Genomic DNA, 18,833 nt, shown 5'->3' on the forward strand with positions numbered 1-18,833 from the left:
TTTATACATATTCTTCGGTTGAAAATAGTAAAGTGTGTTATATCTTGTTTCTTAAATATTGATTAAAAGGCTCTAAAAATATTTATTTGAATAGATTTGAGAACTGTTGTCTGTGTTGAAATAATAAGAACCATAGATGTTCTTTGGAACTTTGGAGTATTGAATTTACATACACACAGGTATGCACAGAAATGCATGAGTTTCAAAGTGGGATTTTGACTAACTATAATTACTAGAGTATTTAAATATTAAGATTAAGGAGCAAAAGGAACATGGCTCAGTAGGGCATACCTTAGACTAGGAAATATTTGTGCTTTAATTTGTATCCCAGTCCTGTTAAGGACTGTATCTCAGGTGCTTTGGTGTGGCAGTAATCAATGACGGTATCTAGCGAAGATAAGAGCCATTTCGTTTGGATAAGGGCTCTTCTTTTTAAGCACCTGTTCACAGATAATTCACCAGCACTTAATATTCCCATTTACGAGTTTTCCTCTGCCCTCTTTCTAAAGAAGGAAATGATTGCAAAGAGCTCCACTGCTCTCTTGTCCAGGGGAGGGGACGCGCTGTGCTTCGGATAACGCGTAGGGTGCAGTCTTCAGGACTCACTTTACAGTGATCTCGCACCCAGAGCAGAGGAAGCGGAAATGCGTAAACTCCCAACCCAAAGTCTGGATTAGCGCAGAGCAAAGATAGTATTTTCCTTTGCGGAACCTAAGAAAATCAGTAGTTTGAAATGGACTTAAGCACTTAAACTTTCGAAGATGCTTAAATATTCAGGATCTCTCCTGGACATCACTTCCGATCAGCCAAGTAAATTAGAGTGATGTCAGCTATTTTAAATTGATTGAAAAGAGCTGCATAATATAACTGAAAAAAGCAAGACTGTCTGACGCTTTCTATAAAAAAAGTATTCACCTCCTGTGTCATGTCATAATCTAGTGTTAACTGATAACATGCCTATGACTAAATTAGTCTGGCCTTGGAATTTGAGGCAGGTCCATTTTGCTCAGAGCCATTTTTATCCCAGGAACAGAGTGGGGACTCAGTGGCTTTCTGAGTAATGATGTCTCGTGTTAGCAATGATACATCTATTGACTTAAAGTTTGGTCTTATTTTATTGAATCTATAATTCCATACTGATTCTCCTGATTGTTCCCTCCTACCTGCTTTCAGAGCTGTCTTCTCTATCTGAGTCATTGGCAAGTCTGTCCTTTCTTTTTTTTTTTTTTTTTCCAGCTTCCTACTTGCAAAATTTTTTTAAAATTTATTTTATTTTCCCACTGTACAGCAAAGGGATCAAGTTATCCTTACATGTATACATTTTTTCCCCCACCCTTGTTCTGTTGCAATATGAGTATCTAGACATAGTTCTCAATGCTACTCAGCAGGATCTCCTTGTAAATCTATTCTAAGTTGTGTCTGATAAGCCCAAGCTCCCGATCCCTCCCACTCCCTCCCTCTCCCATCAGGCAGCCACACGTCTCTTCTCCAAGTCCATGATTTTCTTTTCTAAGGAGATGTTCATTTGTGCTGGATATTAGATTCCAGTTATAAGTGATATCATATGGTATTTGTCTTTGTCTTTCTGACTCATTTCACTCATTATGAGAGTCTCTAGTTCCATCCATGTTGCTGCAAATGGCATTATGTCATTCTTTTTTATGGCTGAGTAGTATTCCATTGTGTATATATACCACAACTTCGAATCCAATCATCTGTCAATGGACATTTGGGTTGTTTCCATGTCCTGGCTATTGTGAATAGTGCTGCAATGAACATGCGGTGCATGTGTCTCTTTTAAGTAGAGTTTTGTCCAGATATATGCCCGAGATTGGGATTGCGGGGTCATATGGAAGTTCTATGTATAGATTTCTAAGGTATCTCCAAACTGTTCTCCATAGTGGCTGTACCAGTTTACATTCCCACCAACAGTGTAGGAGGGTTCCCTTTTCTCCACACCCCCTCCAGCCCTTGTTATTTGTGGACTTCTTAATGAGGGCCATTCTGACAGGTGTGAGGTGGTATCTCATGGTTGTTTTGATTTGCATTTCTCTTATAACCAGCGATGTTGAGCATTGTTTCATGTGCTTGTTGGCCATCTGTATATCTTGCTTGGAGAAATGTCTATTCAGGTCTTTTGCCCATTTTGACATTGGGTGATTGGCTTTTTTGCTGTTGAGTTGTATAAGTTGCTTGTATATTCTAGAGATTAAGCCCTTGTCCGTTGCATCATTTGAAACTATTTCCTCCCATTTTTTAAGATGTCTTTTTGTTTTGTTTTTGGTTTCCTTTGCTGTGCAAAACTTTTCAGTTTGATGAGGTCCCATGGGTTTATTTTTGCTCTAATTTCTATCGCTTTGGGAGACTGACCTGAGCAAATATTCATGAGGTTGGTGTCAGAGAGTGTTTTGCCTGTGTTCTCTTCCAGGAGTTGGATGGTGTCTTGTCTTATATTTAAGTCTTTCAGCCATTTTGAGTTTATTTTTGTGCAATGTCTGTCCTTTCTGTTGTTCAGGTGAAAACCTTTGGGTCCCTATTGATCTACTATATGCGGCCCACCTCAGCTCTGATTTCAGACTATGTTCAGAATCCGATCCTTCCCCACCACATCCTAGGCTAAGCTTCTCACCTGGGCTTTCTGCTTTTGTCCTCGGCAAAAGTGATGCCATTAAAAGATCATTTTATGTTGCTCTTCCACTTAAAACTCCCAATGTTGAGTTTCTCGTGACAGTCAGGGTGAAGGGTAAGCACTGCAGTCTCTCTAAGGCTCTACAGGGTCTGGCCCTCATTATGTCTCTGGCTTCATCTTCTTTTTGCCCCATCTGTATTGGTCACCCTGGCCTCTTTGTTGTTAACCAAGTGAGTTCATTCTTACCCCAGTGTTTTTTTAACTTTTATTAAAGTGTAGTTGATTTACTATGCCATGCCAATTTCTGCGGCACAGCAAAGTGACTCAGTTAGACAGATAGATACATATAGATACATAGATAGATTATCTTTTAAAATTATTTCCATCATGTTCTATTCCAAGAGATTGGATATAGCTCCTCGTGCTATAGAGTAGGACCTCACTGCCCATCCATTCTAAATGTTAACAGTTTGCATCTAGTAACCCCCAATCCCAGTCCATCTCACTCCCTCCCCCTCCCCTTGGGGACCACAAGTCTGTTCTCTATGTCTATGAGTCTGTTTCTGTTTTGTAGATAGGTTCATTTGTATCATATTTTAGATTTCACATATAAATGATATCACATGGTATTTGTCTTTCTGACTTCACTTAGTATGAGAATCTCTAGCTGCATCCATGTTGCTGCAAACGGCATTATTTCATTCTTTTTTATGGCTGAGTAGTATTCTGTTGTGTAAATGTAGCACATCTTCTTTATCCATTCGTCTGTGGATGGACTTTTAGGTTGTTTCCATGTCTTGGCTATTGTGAATAGTGCTGCAAGGAACTCCAGCTTTTTTTTTTTTTGCATTTGCTGTTCTCTGCTTGAAGTGCTCCTCCCCTCATGTCTCACTCTTTCAGCTGCTTCAAGTTTGTTCAGATGTCAACTTCTCAGAAAGGCCTTCCCTATCTAATCACACCGTCTTCCCCCTCCCTTGAGTGGAGCACACTCGATTCTCTTTTCACGGTTTACTTCCCTTCGAAAGCATTTGTTTGTTTGTTTTTAAAAATTGTGTCTCCTTCCTGCTGGGGTGAATTTTGTTTTGTGTCCTGTTGTATCTCTAGCACCTAGAACAATGCTGGACACACAGTAGGTTCACTTACCGTTTGTTCCATGAAAAATAATACCTTTTTTCTCAAACATTTTGAGATACTATTTATATAAAGAGCTGAAAGAGTGCATTTGATTTTTGGATCTATCAGATAGGGGAAAGATGACCAGAATTCCGTTTTGGGGATCGTGCCATTTGAGAGAGCAGAAAATTATCTTGTTTTTTTCGTAGGAATGACTAGTTAAGGAAGGTAGCCAACTTTCTTCTTCAAAGTTGTTGTAAAATGCAGTTGCCTGTTACGTCTGACACCGAATTTGTTTTTTCTAGAATTTGCCTTGAGGCATAGTTTCCTTTTGAATAGACTGCCATAGAGAGCACCGCACCGATATTCTTTAGTGATTTGTAGATTGGCTAAACACTCAGGAGATGTGGTTTTTAAAAATCACATAAGCATAGCAGATATCATGCATGAAAAGTTGTCATTTGTATGCTTTTGACGTTACCTTTTCACCCATAAGCAAGCTGAGAATATGGCAGGGAGACCTGTCTAAAGTAATTACTTTTGTTCCCCGCCCCCGGTATCAAGCACATGCTACTGCTGAGGCAAAGTTTGGGGAGATTTCATGTGTTGAAGTTCTGGACATTTGGCGACATTGTTTGCTCCACTGAGTACACAAAGAGAAATTTGGACCTTTCCTTTGCCTGGGATGTTCCTTCAGATGCTTTGTAGGTGATGCACTCTCTTATGAGATTGGATTAAAATCAACACAACCGAAACAGTTTAGCCTTGTGAGGTGACTGATGCTTAATATGTTTGTCTAATTAGCTTTTGGCTAAGGACTCAAACCCATTAAGTAGCTAGTTAGTCTGTGTTTCAAATAAACACATCTGGCCCACCGTGAGTGAAGGGTGTTCCTGTGTGAGGGTGACAGATGTGGTGATGGTCCCCTGTTCTCTCACTTAAATAATTAACAACATGCTGGTGCAGGAACCCTAGACAGACAGCCTCAAAGCCAGATGCGCAGTCTCAGAGCTGGATCCACGGGCTTGTGCCTCATCTCATTAGCGCGCTCCTTCAGTTCCTTTCTCATCTTTATGTTGTTTTTCCTGAGTTACATCTTCTTTGAGGATTTATTCGTTGAAACAGCCAGGGTGCGTGGATTTGGGTTTGAAAAAGGCTTCCTAAGACGATGTTTACTTGGAGATGGGAACCGAGAATGTAGGAAAAGAGCTGGAGCGAAAGTGTGCCTTTGGAAATCGACGTCGTGGAGTCAAGAGAAGTTAAAATACCTGGGCGCATCTTACCCAGTATATCACTGCCTGTGGCATTGTCGGAATGGGTCTTTGGAGTACTTCCTCTGAGCGGCATCGCTAATTAATACGTTTTCTTTGTTTGTTATAGAAGTTGAGACTAAAATGAACAAATCTCAGTTGTTAAACAGAAGGAGTGTAAAGGTGGCAGCACTGAGATGGTTCTTTTCTGTTTTTTTTCCATTGGACACAATTTAATTTTAAAAAACTATCACATGGTTAAACAAATCATCTTACCTAGAAAAATCTGCAGATGGTTTGGGAGTTAATTTCTGCCAGTGGTTCCTTTGTACCCAAATGTCTGACGTTTGAATGGGAAAGACCCTGTGAAGTTCTGTAGGTCCCGCCCATTTGAGGGCAGTCACCTCCTGGTGTCATGTGCAGGTGTCACCAGTTCTTGCAAAATGGGCTTATTCCCTGACCCTTGTTTAGTGAGACATCAACAATAGCACAGCTGCTCTGCCATAGTTGAGATCTCAAACCTGTAATTTGGCAAGAAGAACAGAGCAAATTGGGTAAATATACATAAACACATTGTGAAGAAAGAAAAACAGAACAGAATGAACCAGAGCCTTATCCTACAGCTTGTTTGATAGAGATGATTTAAGGAGGCATATGGTATAGTTAAATGTGCTTTCAAAAACATTGGCCAGAATCTTCTGGCAAATATGAGATAAATATCTAAATCAGAGGAAACTGATAATATTAGTTCTCTTAAAAGGCAGTGTAGAAAGACAGTTGACAGAGTGTTTTGAGTAAGAAGTGGTGGGACGTCAGTGTATGTGGAAAATTTTATGCAGCTGATACTGAAAGATCATTGAGATGAGCATGTGGCCGACTTGGTCATAAAGTCTTTTTATTCTCCTCAACATTGTTATTTTTTCTATAATTCACTTTGCCTGAAATAAAATTGATTCGTTCTGTTTCCCTTTCTTGGTTGGACAAATTCTGCCTTTAGCATAGCTTCTCATATGAACACTTAAACTGTATACCTGTATATGTATGGTTAGGTGAACTTATCAGATTTTTTTTTTTTTTTTTTTTGAGAGGGAGACATGACTTTAGTAGAAAAACTTAAAAAGAGGATCAACAAAAACTGAGGAGATGAGCTGGTTCTCAACTGATGACTTGCTGGATGAGGCTGCTTCTGGCCACACTGTCTTCTCCCACGTCATCCCTTGTCCAGGGTCCAAATCGAAGCCACATCACAGCTGCAGGGCCCCATCTGGGCTCGGTGGTCTGACGTAGGACCTGAGCTGTGTGACCTTTGAGATCAGCCACCTTGGCCTTGCTTGTGTCCTTCCAAATAACCCCTGGTGCTGGGCAAAGCCATGGCCAGAGGTGAGCTTCTTGTGGTGGGGTTACCCGAGGATGGGCAGCGTGGTAGCATCCACAGCCCTCAGGCCCGATAGCAGACGTTTCAGATGCGAATGGGTCAGTCGCTGGGTCTCCTTCCAGTTGCCAAGACATCGGACTGCGGGGGACACCAAGCTACAGCCTTGATAGCCCCTTGACCTGGGTGAGTGTCTGCAAGGGAACCCAGCCCCCATTGTGGGAGCATTAGGCCGCATGTTGGCCAGATATCATCTGTCTGTTTCTCTGCGCAGAGTCCCAAGAACCATTATCTTAGTAGCAGAGGATGCAATTACAGCGTTGGTCTTTTCCTTGTGAGGAATGAGACTTGATTTTTTTTTTTTATCATGGATACCAGGAAATTAATTATATATTTTGAATATAAACATTACAATCTTAGTGAAGTGGGTTAAGGCTGAGGACCTCTCAGTTTGTAATATTTCTCTACACCCCTCCCCCAGTGGTGGAATATTTATCTTTTTGTTCACATGGTGTATTGCTTTCTGATTATACTTATAAATGTGATAAGTTCACCTAATCTGAACTACATATCCATCCTAAATATTGCATTCAGTTTTGGAAATTGTAAGAGGAACCACAGTTAATTCAAATACATCTAGGGGTGGCCAAGAAAATGTTGACAATTATGAAAATGTTAAACAGGCTACAGTGAAAATACTGAAAAAGATATGACTCAGGTATGACACATCAGCTCTCTTTAAACATCAGGTCTGTCGTGTGAAAGATAGATTTGGCTGCTGCTTTTTGCTCCAAGAACAAGAGAAAGAGTAGAAGGTAAAGAGAGGCCACTTCAGCTCAGTGGGAGGAAGGGTTTGTACCAATTGGAAGCATTTCGTGAGTGTTTTGGTGGCTGGAAGTGTTCGGAGGGGACAGCAGTGCGATGGCGTGGAAGACAGTCCTCAGATGTGTATTTACGCCTTCTGTGTCTGCTGCTGAATTTTCTGTTGTTACAGTTTTTACTGTTATTAGGACATTTGACATTTTTGGATGAAAGGCACTAGACGTTGAGTGGTAGTTTCAAAGTATCCTTTTTTTATCTTTTAAAAATATACAAAGCAGATAAAAAGGGGTTATTTTTAGTGTAATTCTGAAAACATTCGCAATGCAGCTTTAGGGGTAATGTCCAGTACATCTCTGGTATAGCTTTTTTTCTTCTGAAATCTAACAGTCTTCCTGACTGCAATATTTGTGTTCGTTGTATTCATATGCGGAGATGTCTCAAAAAGAAATTATTTTATTCAATTATTTTATCCTTTAACCTCTTTGAAGAAAATGTCCTTAGACAAATATTAATTTACATATATTCATAAGTAGAAGTGGAATTCTTCTTCACAAATATGAAGCATTATTTTAAGTCATAATTTATTATGTATAAAGCTAACTTTTAAAAAGCTCTGCAGAGTATTCAATGGTAGCACTTGATTTCAAAATATCTTAAGTCACCATAATTTTAATAACTTTTTGAGTAGTTGTCAGTTTAATTTCAAGTATGTGCAAATTGGAGGTAAATTATTTATTACTTCCAGCAAATGTCTTTCACAATTTTGCTTAATTTTTTCATCTTTTTTAATGGATCATAAAGTGGCAGTCTTTGGTTGGCTGTGCATAAAGGCAGCAGCAAATGAACACTCTGCAGATCGGTTCCTGTGGATTGAAGTGTCAGCCGTATGGCAGGATTCTCAGATCACAGCAACCTTGCCGTGTGGCGGTGAGCTGGCCTCCTGCTTTGGAATTGTCACACATCTTTGAACATCAGATAGAGCACTGTGACCGTTAGCACATTGAATTTTATTGACCTAATTAAATACCGCAATGCTATTTAATCATTTCTTAGGTGGAATGAATTGAGTACACTTGAATTTATGTACGTACGTACGTATGTACGTACGTATGTATGTATTTTGGCCTTGCCGGCAGCCTGTGGAAGTTCCCGGGCTAGGGATTGAACCCCCACCCCAGCAGCAACCTGAACTGCTGTAGTGACAAAGCCAGGTACTTAGGCTGCTGCACCACAAGACAACTCCAAGTGCACTTGAATTTAGTTTTATTACTTTTTTTTTTTGTCTTTTTGGGGCCGTACCCTCAGCATGTGTAGTTTCCCAGGCTAGGGGTCGAATCAGAGCAGTAGCCGCCGGCCTACACCACAGCCACAGCAACGCCAGATCCAGGCCGCATCTGCGACCTGCACACAGCTCACCGCAACGCCGGATCCTTAACCCACTGCGCGAGGCCAGGGATCGAACCTGCCACCTCATGGTTTCCGGTCGGAGTTGTTAGCCACTGCGCCATGCCGGGAACTCCGGGTTTTATTACTGTTAATTGAGTACCGGCTGGATGTTAACGCGAACTTCAAGCCGTCTCTTTTAAGTTGTTTAGGTTTCTTCTACCCGTGTATTTTAAAAAATGTGCTGAGGATGGAGCAAAGGGCAGATGCAGGTATTGGTAAGCAATTCTGATCAAGGGAGAACCAGTGTATAGAAAAGGAAGTTGAAAGAGTCCTCAGCGCCGAGCCTTACTTTCCTTGGCCACCCAGAATAATCGGCAGCATGACCCCGGCCGGTGTCAGAAGCAGCTTCTCCCTGGCAGGCATGACTTCCGAGTCTCGCCCCCCTGGCTGTTTCTCCTCCGACGGCCTCGCTTCAAGCTCCTCTTCTCACAGTCTTAATTCTCAGTTTTCACCGTGACCGAGCCCCTGACCCATAAACTCATCTTCTCGAAGGCTTCCTTTTGCTCCTGAGCTCCGAACCTCCCAGCAGGATCTTTCCCTTGGCTTTGAACCCACCGTGCCAGTGTCTGCCATCCACATGTCAGCTCACTCACTTGGATTCCCACCACCTTGAACCCGAAGTTCCCAAGTTGAACTCGTATACCTCTGTTCCAGTCTGTTCTTCTCAGGTTTCCGGTGTGAGATCACCCACCTTCCTGTGCAAGGCAGAACCTTCGAAGTCATCTTTAACTACCCGCTCTTCTTTACCTCCCACGTCCTGTCACTCTGCACGTCCTGCTTATGCTGACTCCTTCCTGTCTCCGCCTTTTTGTTTTCCCACTCTCCTCGTTGCCATTATTTGCTTCAGTTCTAGTCTGGTTCTTATTTGAAATACACCGAGGAAGTGTTGTGAAAGAATTTGTGTAGAGGTCACGCTGGCTGATGACATTGTCTAAGCGTCATGTGTACAGTGTGGCGTCTTGGTCTCTGCGTACACTAGCGCGTGCTCCCACCCAAGTCTGGTCTCCACCTGCTCACTAGCAGGTGACCCCTTTAGCTGTTCTCCCTCCCTCCCCCCTTGGTAGCCGTCAGTCTCCTCTCTGTATCCATGTGTCTGTTTTTGTTTGTTTTATTCCACACATGAGTGAAATCGTACATCTTTCTCCATCGGACGTGTTTCACTTGGCAGCCTCGGAGTCCGTCGTGCCGTCGCACATGGCAGGATTCCCTATTTTGTGGCTGAGCAGTGTCCCCCTGCCCGTGTGTACCGTGTCTGTAGCCTTTCGTCACCCCTCGGGGGCACCTGGGTTGCTTTCATGTCTTGGCGTTTGTACATATGATGCCACGGTGAACATCGGGGTGCACACATCTTTTTGAGCTGGTGTGTTTGTGTGCTTCCGATGGTACCCAGACATGGACTAACTAGACCGCGTGGTAGTTCCGTTCTTAAATTTTGAGGAACTTCCGTATTGCTCCTCCGAGTGGCTGCACCCATGTGTGTTCCTCGCAGCAGTGAAACACGGAGACCGTCTTCCCTGGTCTGCTGCTGCGGAAGGCTGCTCCTGCAACCCCTGCTCTGCAACGCAGCGGGCGTGATGGTCGTAAAACACAGCGCTGGCCGTGCTTCTGCCGGGCTTAAAAACTCGTCGGGCTAATCCCAAATATCGAAATGTAGCATCCCGGGTTCCGTATGACCCTTCTTCTGTGATCCTCTTCAGCCTCAAGCCATGCACTCCCGCTCTCGCCGTCTGCGCTGCTGCCACGGCGAATGGCTTTGCGGGCCTTCCGGTGCCCTTCCAGCCTGTCAGAGAGCGCTGCGTCCCCTTGGGTCCCGTTGGGATCTCTTTTCGGAACTACCTCCCGGTCATTCTTTAGGATTCATCACAGAGGCAGCTTCCTGCGGGAAGTCTTTGCTGATGCCCCTGTGCGAGGCTGAGAGGATCGTGTGTCCCCGTCTGTCCTCTTGTACCTCTGTGCTTACACCTGTTTCAGTTAATAGCCCATTCCGGCCTAATGGCTTATGTGGCTTCCTTTCAATTACATTGTAATGCTGTGTTTTATTACTGCATCGGCCTTCTTGGCCTATTATAAGCAATTTATAAATATTAGTATAATTAGTAATAGACTGATTGAGTGATTGATTGAACTTACTGGCAAACATTCATAAAGCAATTTGGAGTGTGGTTTTAAGTGTTAGGTTCAAACACAGAGCTCAACACAGTTGTAGGGCTGGGTTTTATCAAGATAACATTTTGTAACAGGAAGGAAACAGCTTTGAAAAATTTCTCTACATGCACCTTCTTGACGTTATATGCCAGACATCTTTGGAACAGTTTAGCGCTCTCTCTCTCTTTTTTTTTTTGTCTTTTGTCTTTTTTTGTTGTTGTTGTTGTTGCTATTTCTTGGGCCGCTCCCGCAGCATATGGAGGTTCCCAGGCTAGGGGTTGAATCGGAGCTGTAGCCACCGGCCTACGCCAGAGCCACAGCAACGCGGGATCCGAGCCGCGTCTGCAACCTACACCACAGCTCACGGCAACGCCGGATCGTTAACCCACTGGGCAAGGGCAGGGACCGAACCCGCAACCTCATGGTTCCTAGTCGGATTCGTTAACCACTGCGCCACGACGGGAACTCCTCTCTCTCTCTTTTTAATGAAATTAAGTAGAATAGAAATTCTTGAAATTAAACAGAAAAGTATTAGGCAGTTATTTCATTGCTGCAGTACATTCTTCTATATTATCCGTGTTGCTTTTTAACTTGGATCTAAAGTATTTATGCAAAAGTACCTTGATAGTCTGAATAATGTTTCAGAAAAACAGTCAGATGTTACAGGAAATTAGAGAGCACCTACTGTGGTCCAGGCACCGTGTTGGACATTTTATGTACGTTACTTCATCAAGCTCCCCTCCCCAAACACCTCGAGATGGGTGCACTTATCTCCATTTCACAGGCTGAAGATGCGGGATCGAGAGTGTAGTGACCCGAGTTCAAACCTAGAACTCGCGATTCCCCAGCACGTGGGCTCAGTCTAGCCCCCTTTTCAGCTTTACTTCATTCTTGGGGCAAAAAAAGATGAAATTTTTACTCACCTCTCACTTATGTATGGAATGAAGTGAAAATAACATGGCTTTAATACGTTTTTGTCCATCGTAAAGCTTCTGTAACTGAGAGTATGGGTTCTACTGTTGTAAATATACTGACCAGTGGTACAAGTTATATAGCGATCAGAATGAGAAGTCCATAGACACTGATGGAAGCCACATAAAATATGACAGGATATGCCATCCATATAGTTGAGTCTTGGGGCAAAGTAAGGTTAAGGTAATGAGTTTGAGGGTGAGATGGTTTTATCAAACTGTGTGCCAGCAATGGACTAGCAGAGCTTTGGAGAAAGGATAAGCTCCTAACAGTGCTAATAGCATATCATTGCTTTCAAAGCTGTTTTTCTAAAGAAACAACAAAATTTTAAAGCAGGAAGAACTCTTAGAGTGGGTTTTTCATGTTTGCAACACTTTTGAAAAAATTTCCCAGCAAACATATATACAGATAAAATATGCATATGTATTCACAAATGAATGTCTTAGCAGACAGTAAGTGCCACTGTAGTTAACCACGAGACGTTTGTGAATATAGGAAAACACTGAAGGTGTGACGCTGGGGGAGTGACACAAAGCTCACGCCCATGAGAGGAGCTTGGACATGAGCCCCCAAAGCATTTATCAGGGATCTGGTAAATGCAGTAGAAGGGAAGGCACTTTGACTCCAGAGTCAGGCAAGTCCCAGTACTCGGGCAAGTTACCTTTTTAAGGTTCGGGTCCCTTATTCGTAGGATGGAGATGATGCTAGGGTCTCCCTAGGTGGGTTGCTGTGAGAAGCACACGAGAAGACGAGTTCACACATTTGGCTCTGAGTAGCGAACGGAGAGACCCCATCCTTGTCAGCACTGTTGTTGCTGTTAGTGTTTTGATCATGCACTGCTGCTCTCAGAAAGGTGAAGATCGTACTGTTCCAGTTGAGTCCATGCACCAAAAACATCATCAGGTCCCTCTCCCCGTTTGTGGAGACTTAACTCTGTTTTATTCGATGCCAGCTTCATCCCTGGAGCCTGAGGTTTGGGAACCACGTGGTTGCTTTCGGCTGCCGGTGGGATCTCATCCGCACACTACAGCCGAACTTTGTTGTCAGTGTCTCTTCTGTTCTTACTCCCTTTGGAGCAGCATTAAACACACTGTGTGTTTCCTGCATTGCTTGCAGAACCGTCTGCAAGCCGGTTGAGAAACAACTTTGGTCAGTGTCTACTGACCCCTTCGAAGTTGAGTCAGTGATTACCTGCAACAATCACACATTATCTGGAATCAGATAATCTTCCCCCCAAACTAAAACCATGCCCTCCGTGCCTTGCGCTTTCGGCACGTGCTTTAAAGTAGAGGAATTAGGAGCCAGGAAAGGTTAGTTTTGCATTGTTATGCTTAGTCTTCAAAAAACAAAACAAAACAAGACACTCAGTTCTGCAGAATAAGCAAGTAGGCTTAAGTTTTCTTTCTTAAATACGCCACTTGGCCTCCAGTGTTGGGCTAGTTCAGAAGTTCAGTTAAGGTGATATTCTAAATACTCCAATTTCTTGTTCTTTTCTGGATTTTTTAAAAAATGAGATGTTTTGAAGGGAACGTTTTATAAGAGTGATATTTTATAATAGGCGTGCTCCTGAATTTTGAAGAAGAATTTAGCTAGAAGTGTGCTAGGCATATCTCTCCTGGTGGCTTTAGCCCTGTAAGAATCCAAAATAAATATCACATTGAAGGAAAAAAAACAAAACGCATCAAGGACGTTCATTTCTTCAGGCCTCTGTGGGATGATGCAAAGAATTCAAAGTTTGTGAGAATCCTGGCTTTATCTCTTGGCCTTTGGGTAAGGTAACGTTTCTGTGCCTTACGTCCCTCAGCTGTAAAACTGTGACACTGCTTACTTTAAGAGTTCTTGTAAGGATTCAATGCCGTGATACCCATAAAATGCCCAGGACAGCATCCGGCACGTGGCAGAGACTAAATACCATTTCTACCTTCTCTCTAGCATCATCATTGAAAATCTTATCGGTGGCTTGAGACTGTTTCTGTTTTATTCTAACTCTCCATAGCAGTACATGGCACACAATTCATGGAATAGAGAAGAAATCTAAATTTAATAAAATGCTGTTCATTCAGAGGAATTAAGGCAAAATTTCTTGCTATGAGTTCTTGGAATTTAGGATATTTTGTGAGCATTGAGCATGGCATTGTATGGAAGCTAGGTTAACAAAATGTTGCCTTCTTTCAGTTTAATGAACAGATAGATTTGTTGGTATACTGATTATTATATGGTGATATACTTGGGAAATTTTTTTTGGAAAAGAGCTGTTTCCTTAATACTTTAAAATCTCCTTCTTGTCATGGTTTCCCCTTTTATTTATTTTTAGAACTTGAAAAAAAATTACCAACTGATCCCAAATAATGAATTACTAGAATCTAAATTAATGAGATTTTAATTATTTTAGTGGTGTTATAATTTGAAATCATATTTTCAAAATGAGAACTGTATTTTAATTATGATATTTCTTAGCCACTGACAAAAATTTCTCTTTTTTCTACCTTTGTCAGGATATTTTAAAACCCTGACATCATAACAAAATTGCCTATAAATTTGTAGATCAAATTCTTTTTTCCTCCTTCAGTTTATCTGTCTTTATCATTTTCTCTATTTTTTCACTTTGAATGGTTTGTTATTTCCATTATATACATATATGTGTGTATATATATATATATATATTTTTTTTTTTTTTTCTTTCCTTTTTAGGGCTGCACCTACGGCATATGCAGGTTCCCAGGCTAGGGGTTAAATTAGAGCTGTAGCCACCCGCCTATGGAACAACCACAGCAACAACAGGGGAGCCGAGCCACATCTGCGACCTACACCACAGCTCACGGCAGCGCTGGATCCCCGACCCACTGAGCGAGGCCAGGGATCCAACCTCATCCTCATGGATGCTAGTTGGGTTCGTTTCTGCTGTGCCACAATGGGAACTCCCTCCATCTTTATATTCTTAAACCATGATCTTGTGATAACGGTAATATCTAGAGACAGAGATGAAAGGATTTTTTGTGAACGAGAAACAATCTCAGCATTTCTCTGGATTAAGGATTTTTTTCATTATATTTTTTCTAAAAATTTATTATTTTAAACTAAAATAATGGCCACAATAGAAATTTCTTCCTGTTTCTATTTATGTTAATGCTTCTTTTAGGAATAGTTAAATCACTTAAGGAATTTGCCTGTGGCTCCTGAATAATGACTGGAACAAAGAAAGAAAAAAGCTGGGATAATGCATCGAAAACTTTTTAGCAGACGTCCTGGCTCATAATTTTGAATTATTTAAGGAAATGTGAATCTCCCACAATGCCCTAGTTTTTAATTTATTTTAAATTATTGTTTCTCCATTTTCTTTCAGAACTCTTGATGTTTCGGTGAGTTTTAACGGAGGGAAGTCTGTCATCTCAAGCTCACTAATTGTCACGGCCACAGAATGTGTAAGTCACTGTTTGATAAAGTTACCCTTTAAAAATAATCCTTTCCAGAAATACTTTCTGGATCTTCAGCGTTGTTGCATGTACCACGATGAAGAAGATAGAAGCAGTAACAGTGGAGACCATTAGAAGAAAATGTTTATTTTAGGTTGTTTTTTGCTTTAGTCTTCTTTAAAAGGAATTTTTTAAGAGAGTGTACATTTTGTTTCCATATTTATAAAACTGAAAGTCATGTTTAAAATCCAAATAAGGTAGGAGAATGATTTCCAAATGAAGCCTTTTTTTAAACATTAACTATGTAAATGAAAGTAATATCTTTCTGTCAATGAAGCTTGCGTTATAGTATCTAAGACATGCGTCTGTTTGAAATTACTAGTGCATCTTAATGAGCAGGCTTATTGTTGTGTCCGTTTTAATGTTGGGGCTTTCTCATATGAGGAAGGAATTTGATTTTGGTAGCTTGATAATATCTTGGTTGGAAACTGCACTGCAACGGTAATTTAGTTGAGAAGATTGAGTATTTTGGAATGTAAACTCCATTGATAAGACAGTGTTTTCCTTGTAGTTAATTTTTTTGGTGTACGGAAAGTCATGATATTAGATTATTGAACATGAAAACACAAAGCACTAAAAGGAACTGATCACATAGCCATGTTCTTATGAGTACATTTTCTTTGTAAAAACCATAGAAATCAAAACAAAAAAAAACCCCAAACCTAAACATTTTCCCACATCTTACGGTTTCACGGTTTTATATTTTGATCTTTTTATTTGAGACTGCCTTCCTCCAGAGAACAGAACAAAGCAGCCGAATGTCGTCTGTATAAAGGATCGTTTGTCTCTTGCTGTAGGAAACCACTGCAGGGAAAGGAAACATCCCCATGGACTCTTGGGTCGCTATTGAATTCCCTGGGTAACTCTTTATCAACACCTGTCTTTAGTTTGAAAGTAGCTAGGTGTTCTCTTTTTTTCTCCTCCTTTTAATCTTCATTGCACGTTGCAGTTTGTAGGTTTTGTGGATGTGGCAGTTTCTGGCCCCTCAGGATGTGGTTGAGCTTACAGAGGTTTGCGGTGTAGTTTCTCAGTGTGGCACGCTCTTTCTCCATCCTCCTTCCTGTTCTGCTCCTCCAGCCGTCCTTTTTCACCTCTCTGCCACACAAACAGGAAAACAAATCTTTGGATCCCCAACCCACGCAGTTTCAACATGCGGGGATGCCGAAGTTGAATGACTCATCTGGAATTTACAGGTAGCGTGCTTCCTAGAAAGAGGAAGTCTTTCTAGATGTCGCATGTTCTCCGGGGAGCTTGAGGTGTTTAAGAGGAAGGCGATTTCAGAAAAAGGGGCCTGCGTTGTGTCAGACGAGATGAGGGAGTGGGGAGGCAGGTTGTCATATTCAACGAAGGCTCCAAATCCTCTTCCTTGAGGAGAGATGTGAGCCAAGACTTGAGGACGGTGAGGAAGTGAACCCTGAAGACCACGCAGGGGAAGAGTGTTCATGCGGGGGGTGGCACCCGCCTAAGGCAGGACCGGATCTGGCTGGTCTCGGAGGAGCAGGGTGGCCGAGTGCCAGGTGGAGTAGCGGAGGGAAGACGGGTCCTGAGACCAGAGGAGAGAGGGGAGGAAGGGCTTTGTGAGTCATCGGAAGAAAATCTGAGCTTTTCTGCTGAGTGAGACAAGGGGCCAGTAGAAGGTGGAACGGCATGACAGTGTTCTCAAATAGACGTTGCAGGTAGGGCCCAAAGTGGAGACCTGGAGACCAGTGAGGTAGCTATTTCAGTAATCTAGGAGCTGGGAGGGTGGCTCCACTAGGGAGAGAGCAGCAGAGACAGCGAGGAGTGGTTAGATCTGAAAATATTTTGAAGGTGGAGTTTATGGGATACCTAGATAGATTAGATGTGGGTGTGAGAAAAAGCCCATAAGGGTAGTTGTAAGCTTTTTCACCTGAGCGACCAGATAGATGAGTTGTTATCAGGTAGAGCAGTTTTGGGGAAAAGGTAAGGTCTCTTTTGGAATATTGAGGGAAAGATGTCCATTTATCACCTCCGTAGAATGTCAGAAAGACTACTGAATACACAAGTCTGGAGTTGGAGACAGAGGTAGGGACTGGAGAGGCACACTTAGGAGTCATTTGGAATGAAAGAGTCAACCCAAGTCCATATGATTTTTAATGGGGGGAAAAAAAAAGGAGCTTTCAGGAGGTAGAGCAAGAAAGGAAGAAAAACCAGAGAAAAGTTTAGAATTGATGGAGGAACCAAGATAAACTGCGTCTTAAAAGGAGAGAGGAGGGAAGAGCATTTTACAGATAAATAGCAAGCAGAAATTGTAGGGGGATGATAAAGTAGGGATGTGGGATTAAAAGACATAAACCACTGCATATAAAATAGATAAGCAACAAGGATTTACTCTACAGCACAGGGAACTATACCTATTATCTCGTAATAACCTGTAACGGAATATAATCTGCAAAAACACTAAGTCATTATTCTGACTCAGTTTCAATGGGAGACCTGAAATTAACATGATATTGTAAAGCAGCTGTACGTTAATAAACTATTCATTGAAAAAGAACTTGTGCAGGTCCCTTTTGGTGCAGCAGGTGAAGTATCTGACAGTGTCACAGCAGCGGCCTGGATTGCCGCTGGGACATGGGTTTCATCTCTGGCCCAAGAACTTCTGCATATGCTGCGGGTATCCCCCCCCCCCAAAAAGAAGGAGACTGAGAGTAGATATATATTTGGCTGGAGTAAAAGAAATAGAATAGTGGAAGGAAAGCTTGCAAATAGAAATTTTAGACCAGATTATCAATAGCCCCCGCTAACCGCCTCCCGCAAAAAAAAAAGGAGTTTAGCGTTCTTCCTACAGGTCTGTGGTTCCTCAGCTTCCGTACACAGAGGTGTCAGTGTTGAAATGAAAAAAAGGAAAGAAAATCTCTTAGTTCACATGGTGTTCTCGGGAGACCGAGCTCAGCTCTCCTGAGACAAAGGGCTGGAGGGTTTTTTCCCTTGTAGTTTCATCGAGAGATCGTTGACATATAGCACGGTGCACGTTTAATGTGTACAGCATAATGATTTGACCTCTGTCACCGTGGGATAATTCTTTTTCTTTCTCATTAGCTATAACCATTATTTTGATTCAAACTCAAATACCTCTGATGTGCGGGAGTATTATCACCGCTTTATAGGTAATAGACTGGAGCTGATGGGAACGTACGTGCCGGTGTGTGCGTTGCATCTCTGTTAAGAAGAGATGAGGACAGTGGGTAACATTACGATAAATGCCAGGCGTTGTGTTTAGGTGATACCCAGCCTTTCAGGCATATTCGGATGTGGTCGTTAGAGAGATGCAGTTGGTGAGCTTACTCATGTAGTGTGACGCTTTTGGCTCTTCACAGGCATTTGAAAGCCAAACAAAATAAAACACCATTACATTTGCACCTGATTAATCCTTGTAGCAATCCCATAAATAAAGAAGTCCCTCTTTTTTCCAAGAGCATCCGGCCTCAGGCTATTTAGGCACTTATGTCACTGGGCTGTAATTTCCTGTTTACTCCTCCGTCTCTCTCGGCAGCCTGTGCCTTGCTCACTGCCTCCGTCCTGGTGCCTGGTCCTTACACAAGGCAGGTGCTCCACGGTGACTGGGTGAAGGAGTGGGCGAGGTACCTGCA

At 42.2% G+C, this 18,833-nt stretch overlaps 1 protein-coding gene across 1 annotated transcript in view; it reads left to right on the forward strand.

The window, feature by feature from the left end:
* ANTXR2 (ANTXR cell adhesion molecule 2) overlaps positions 1 to 18,833 on the forward strand; it is a 150,122-nt gene that overhangs the window by 46,238 nt on the left and 85,051 nt on the right. The window contains exon 11 of the mRNA XM_047798840.1: positions 15,093 to 15,171. Within this exon, the coding sequence (XP_047654796.1) occupies positions 15,093 to 15,171 (79 nt within the window). The remainder of the gene's footprint in view (positions 1 to 15,092; positions 15,172 to 18,833) is intronic.

The sequence above is a fragment of the Phacochoerus africanus genome, chromosome 10, assembly GCF_016906955.1.
Source record: "Phacochoerus africanus isolate WHEZ1 chromosome 10, ROS_Pafr_v1, whole genome shotgun sequence".
Lineage (NCBI taxonomy): Eukaryota > Metazoa > Chordata > Mammalia > Artiodactyla > Suidae > Phacochoerus > Phacochoerus africanus.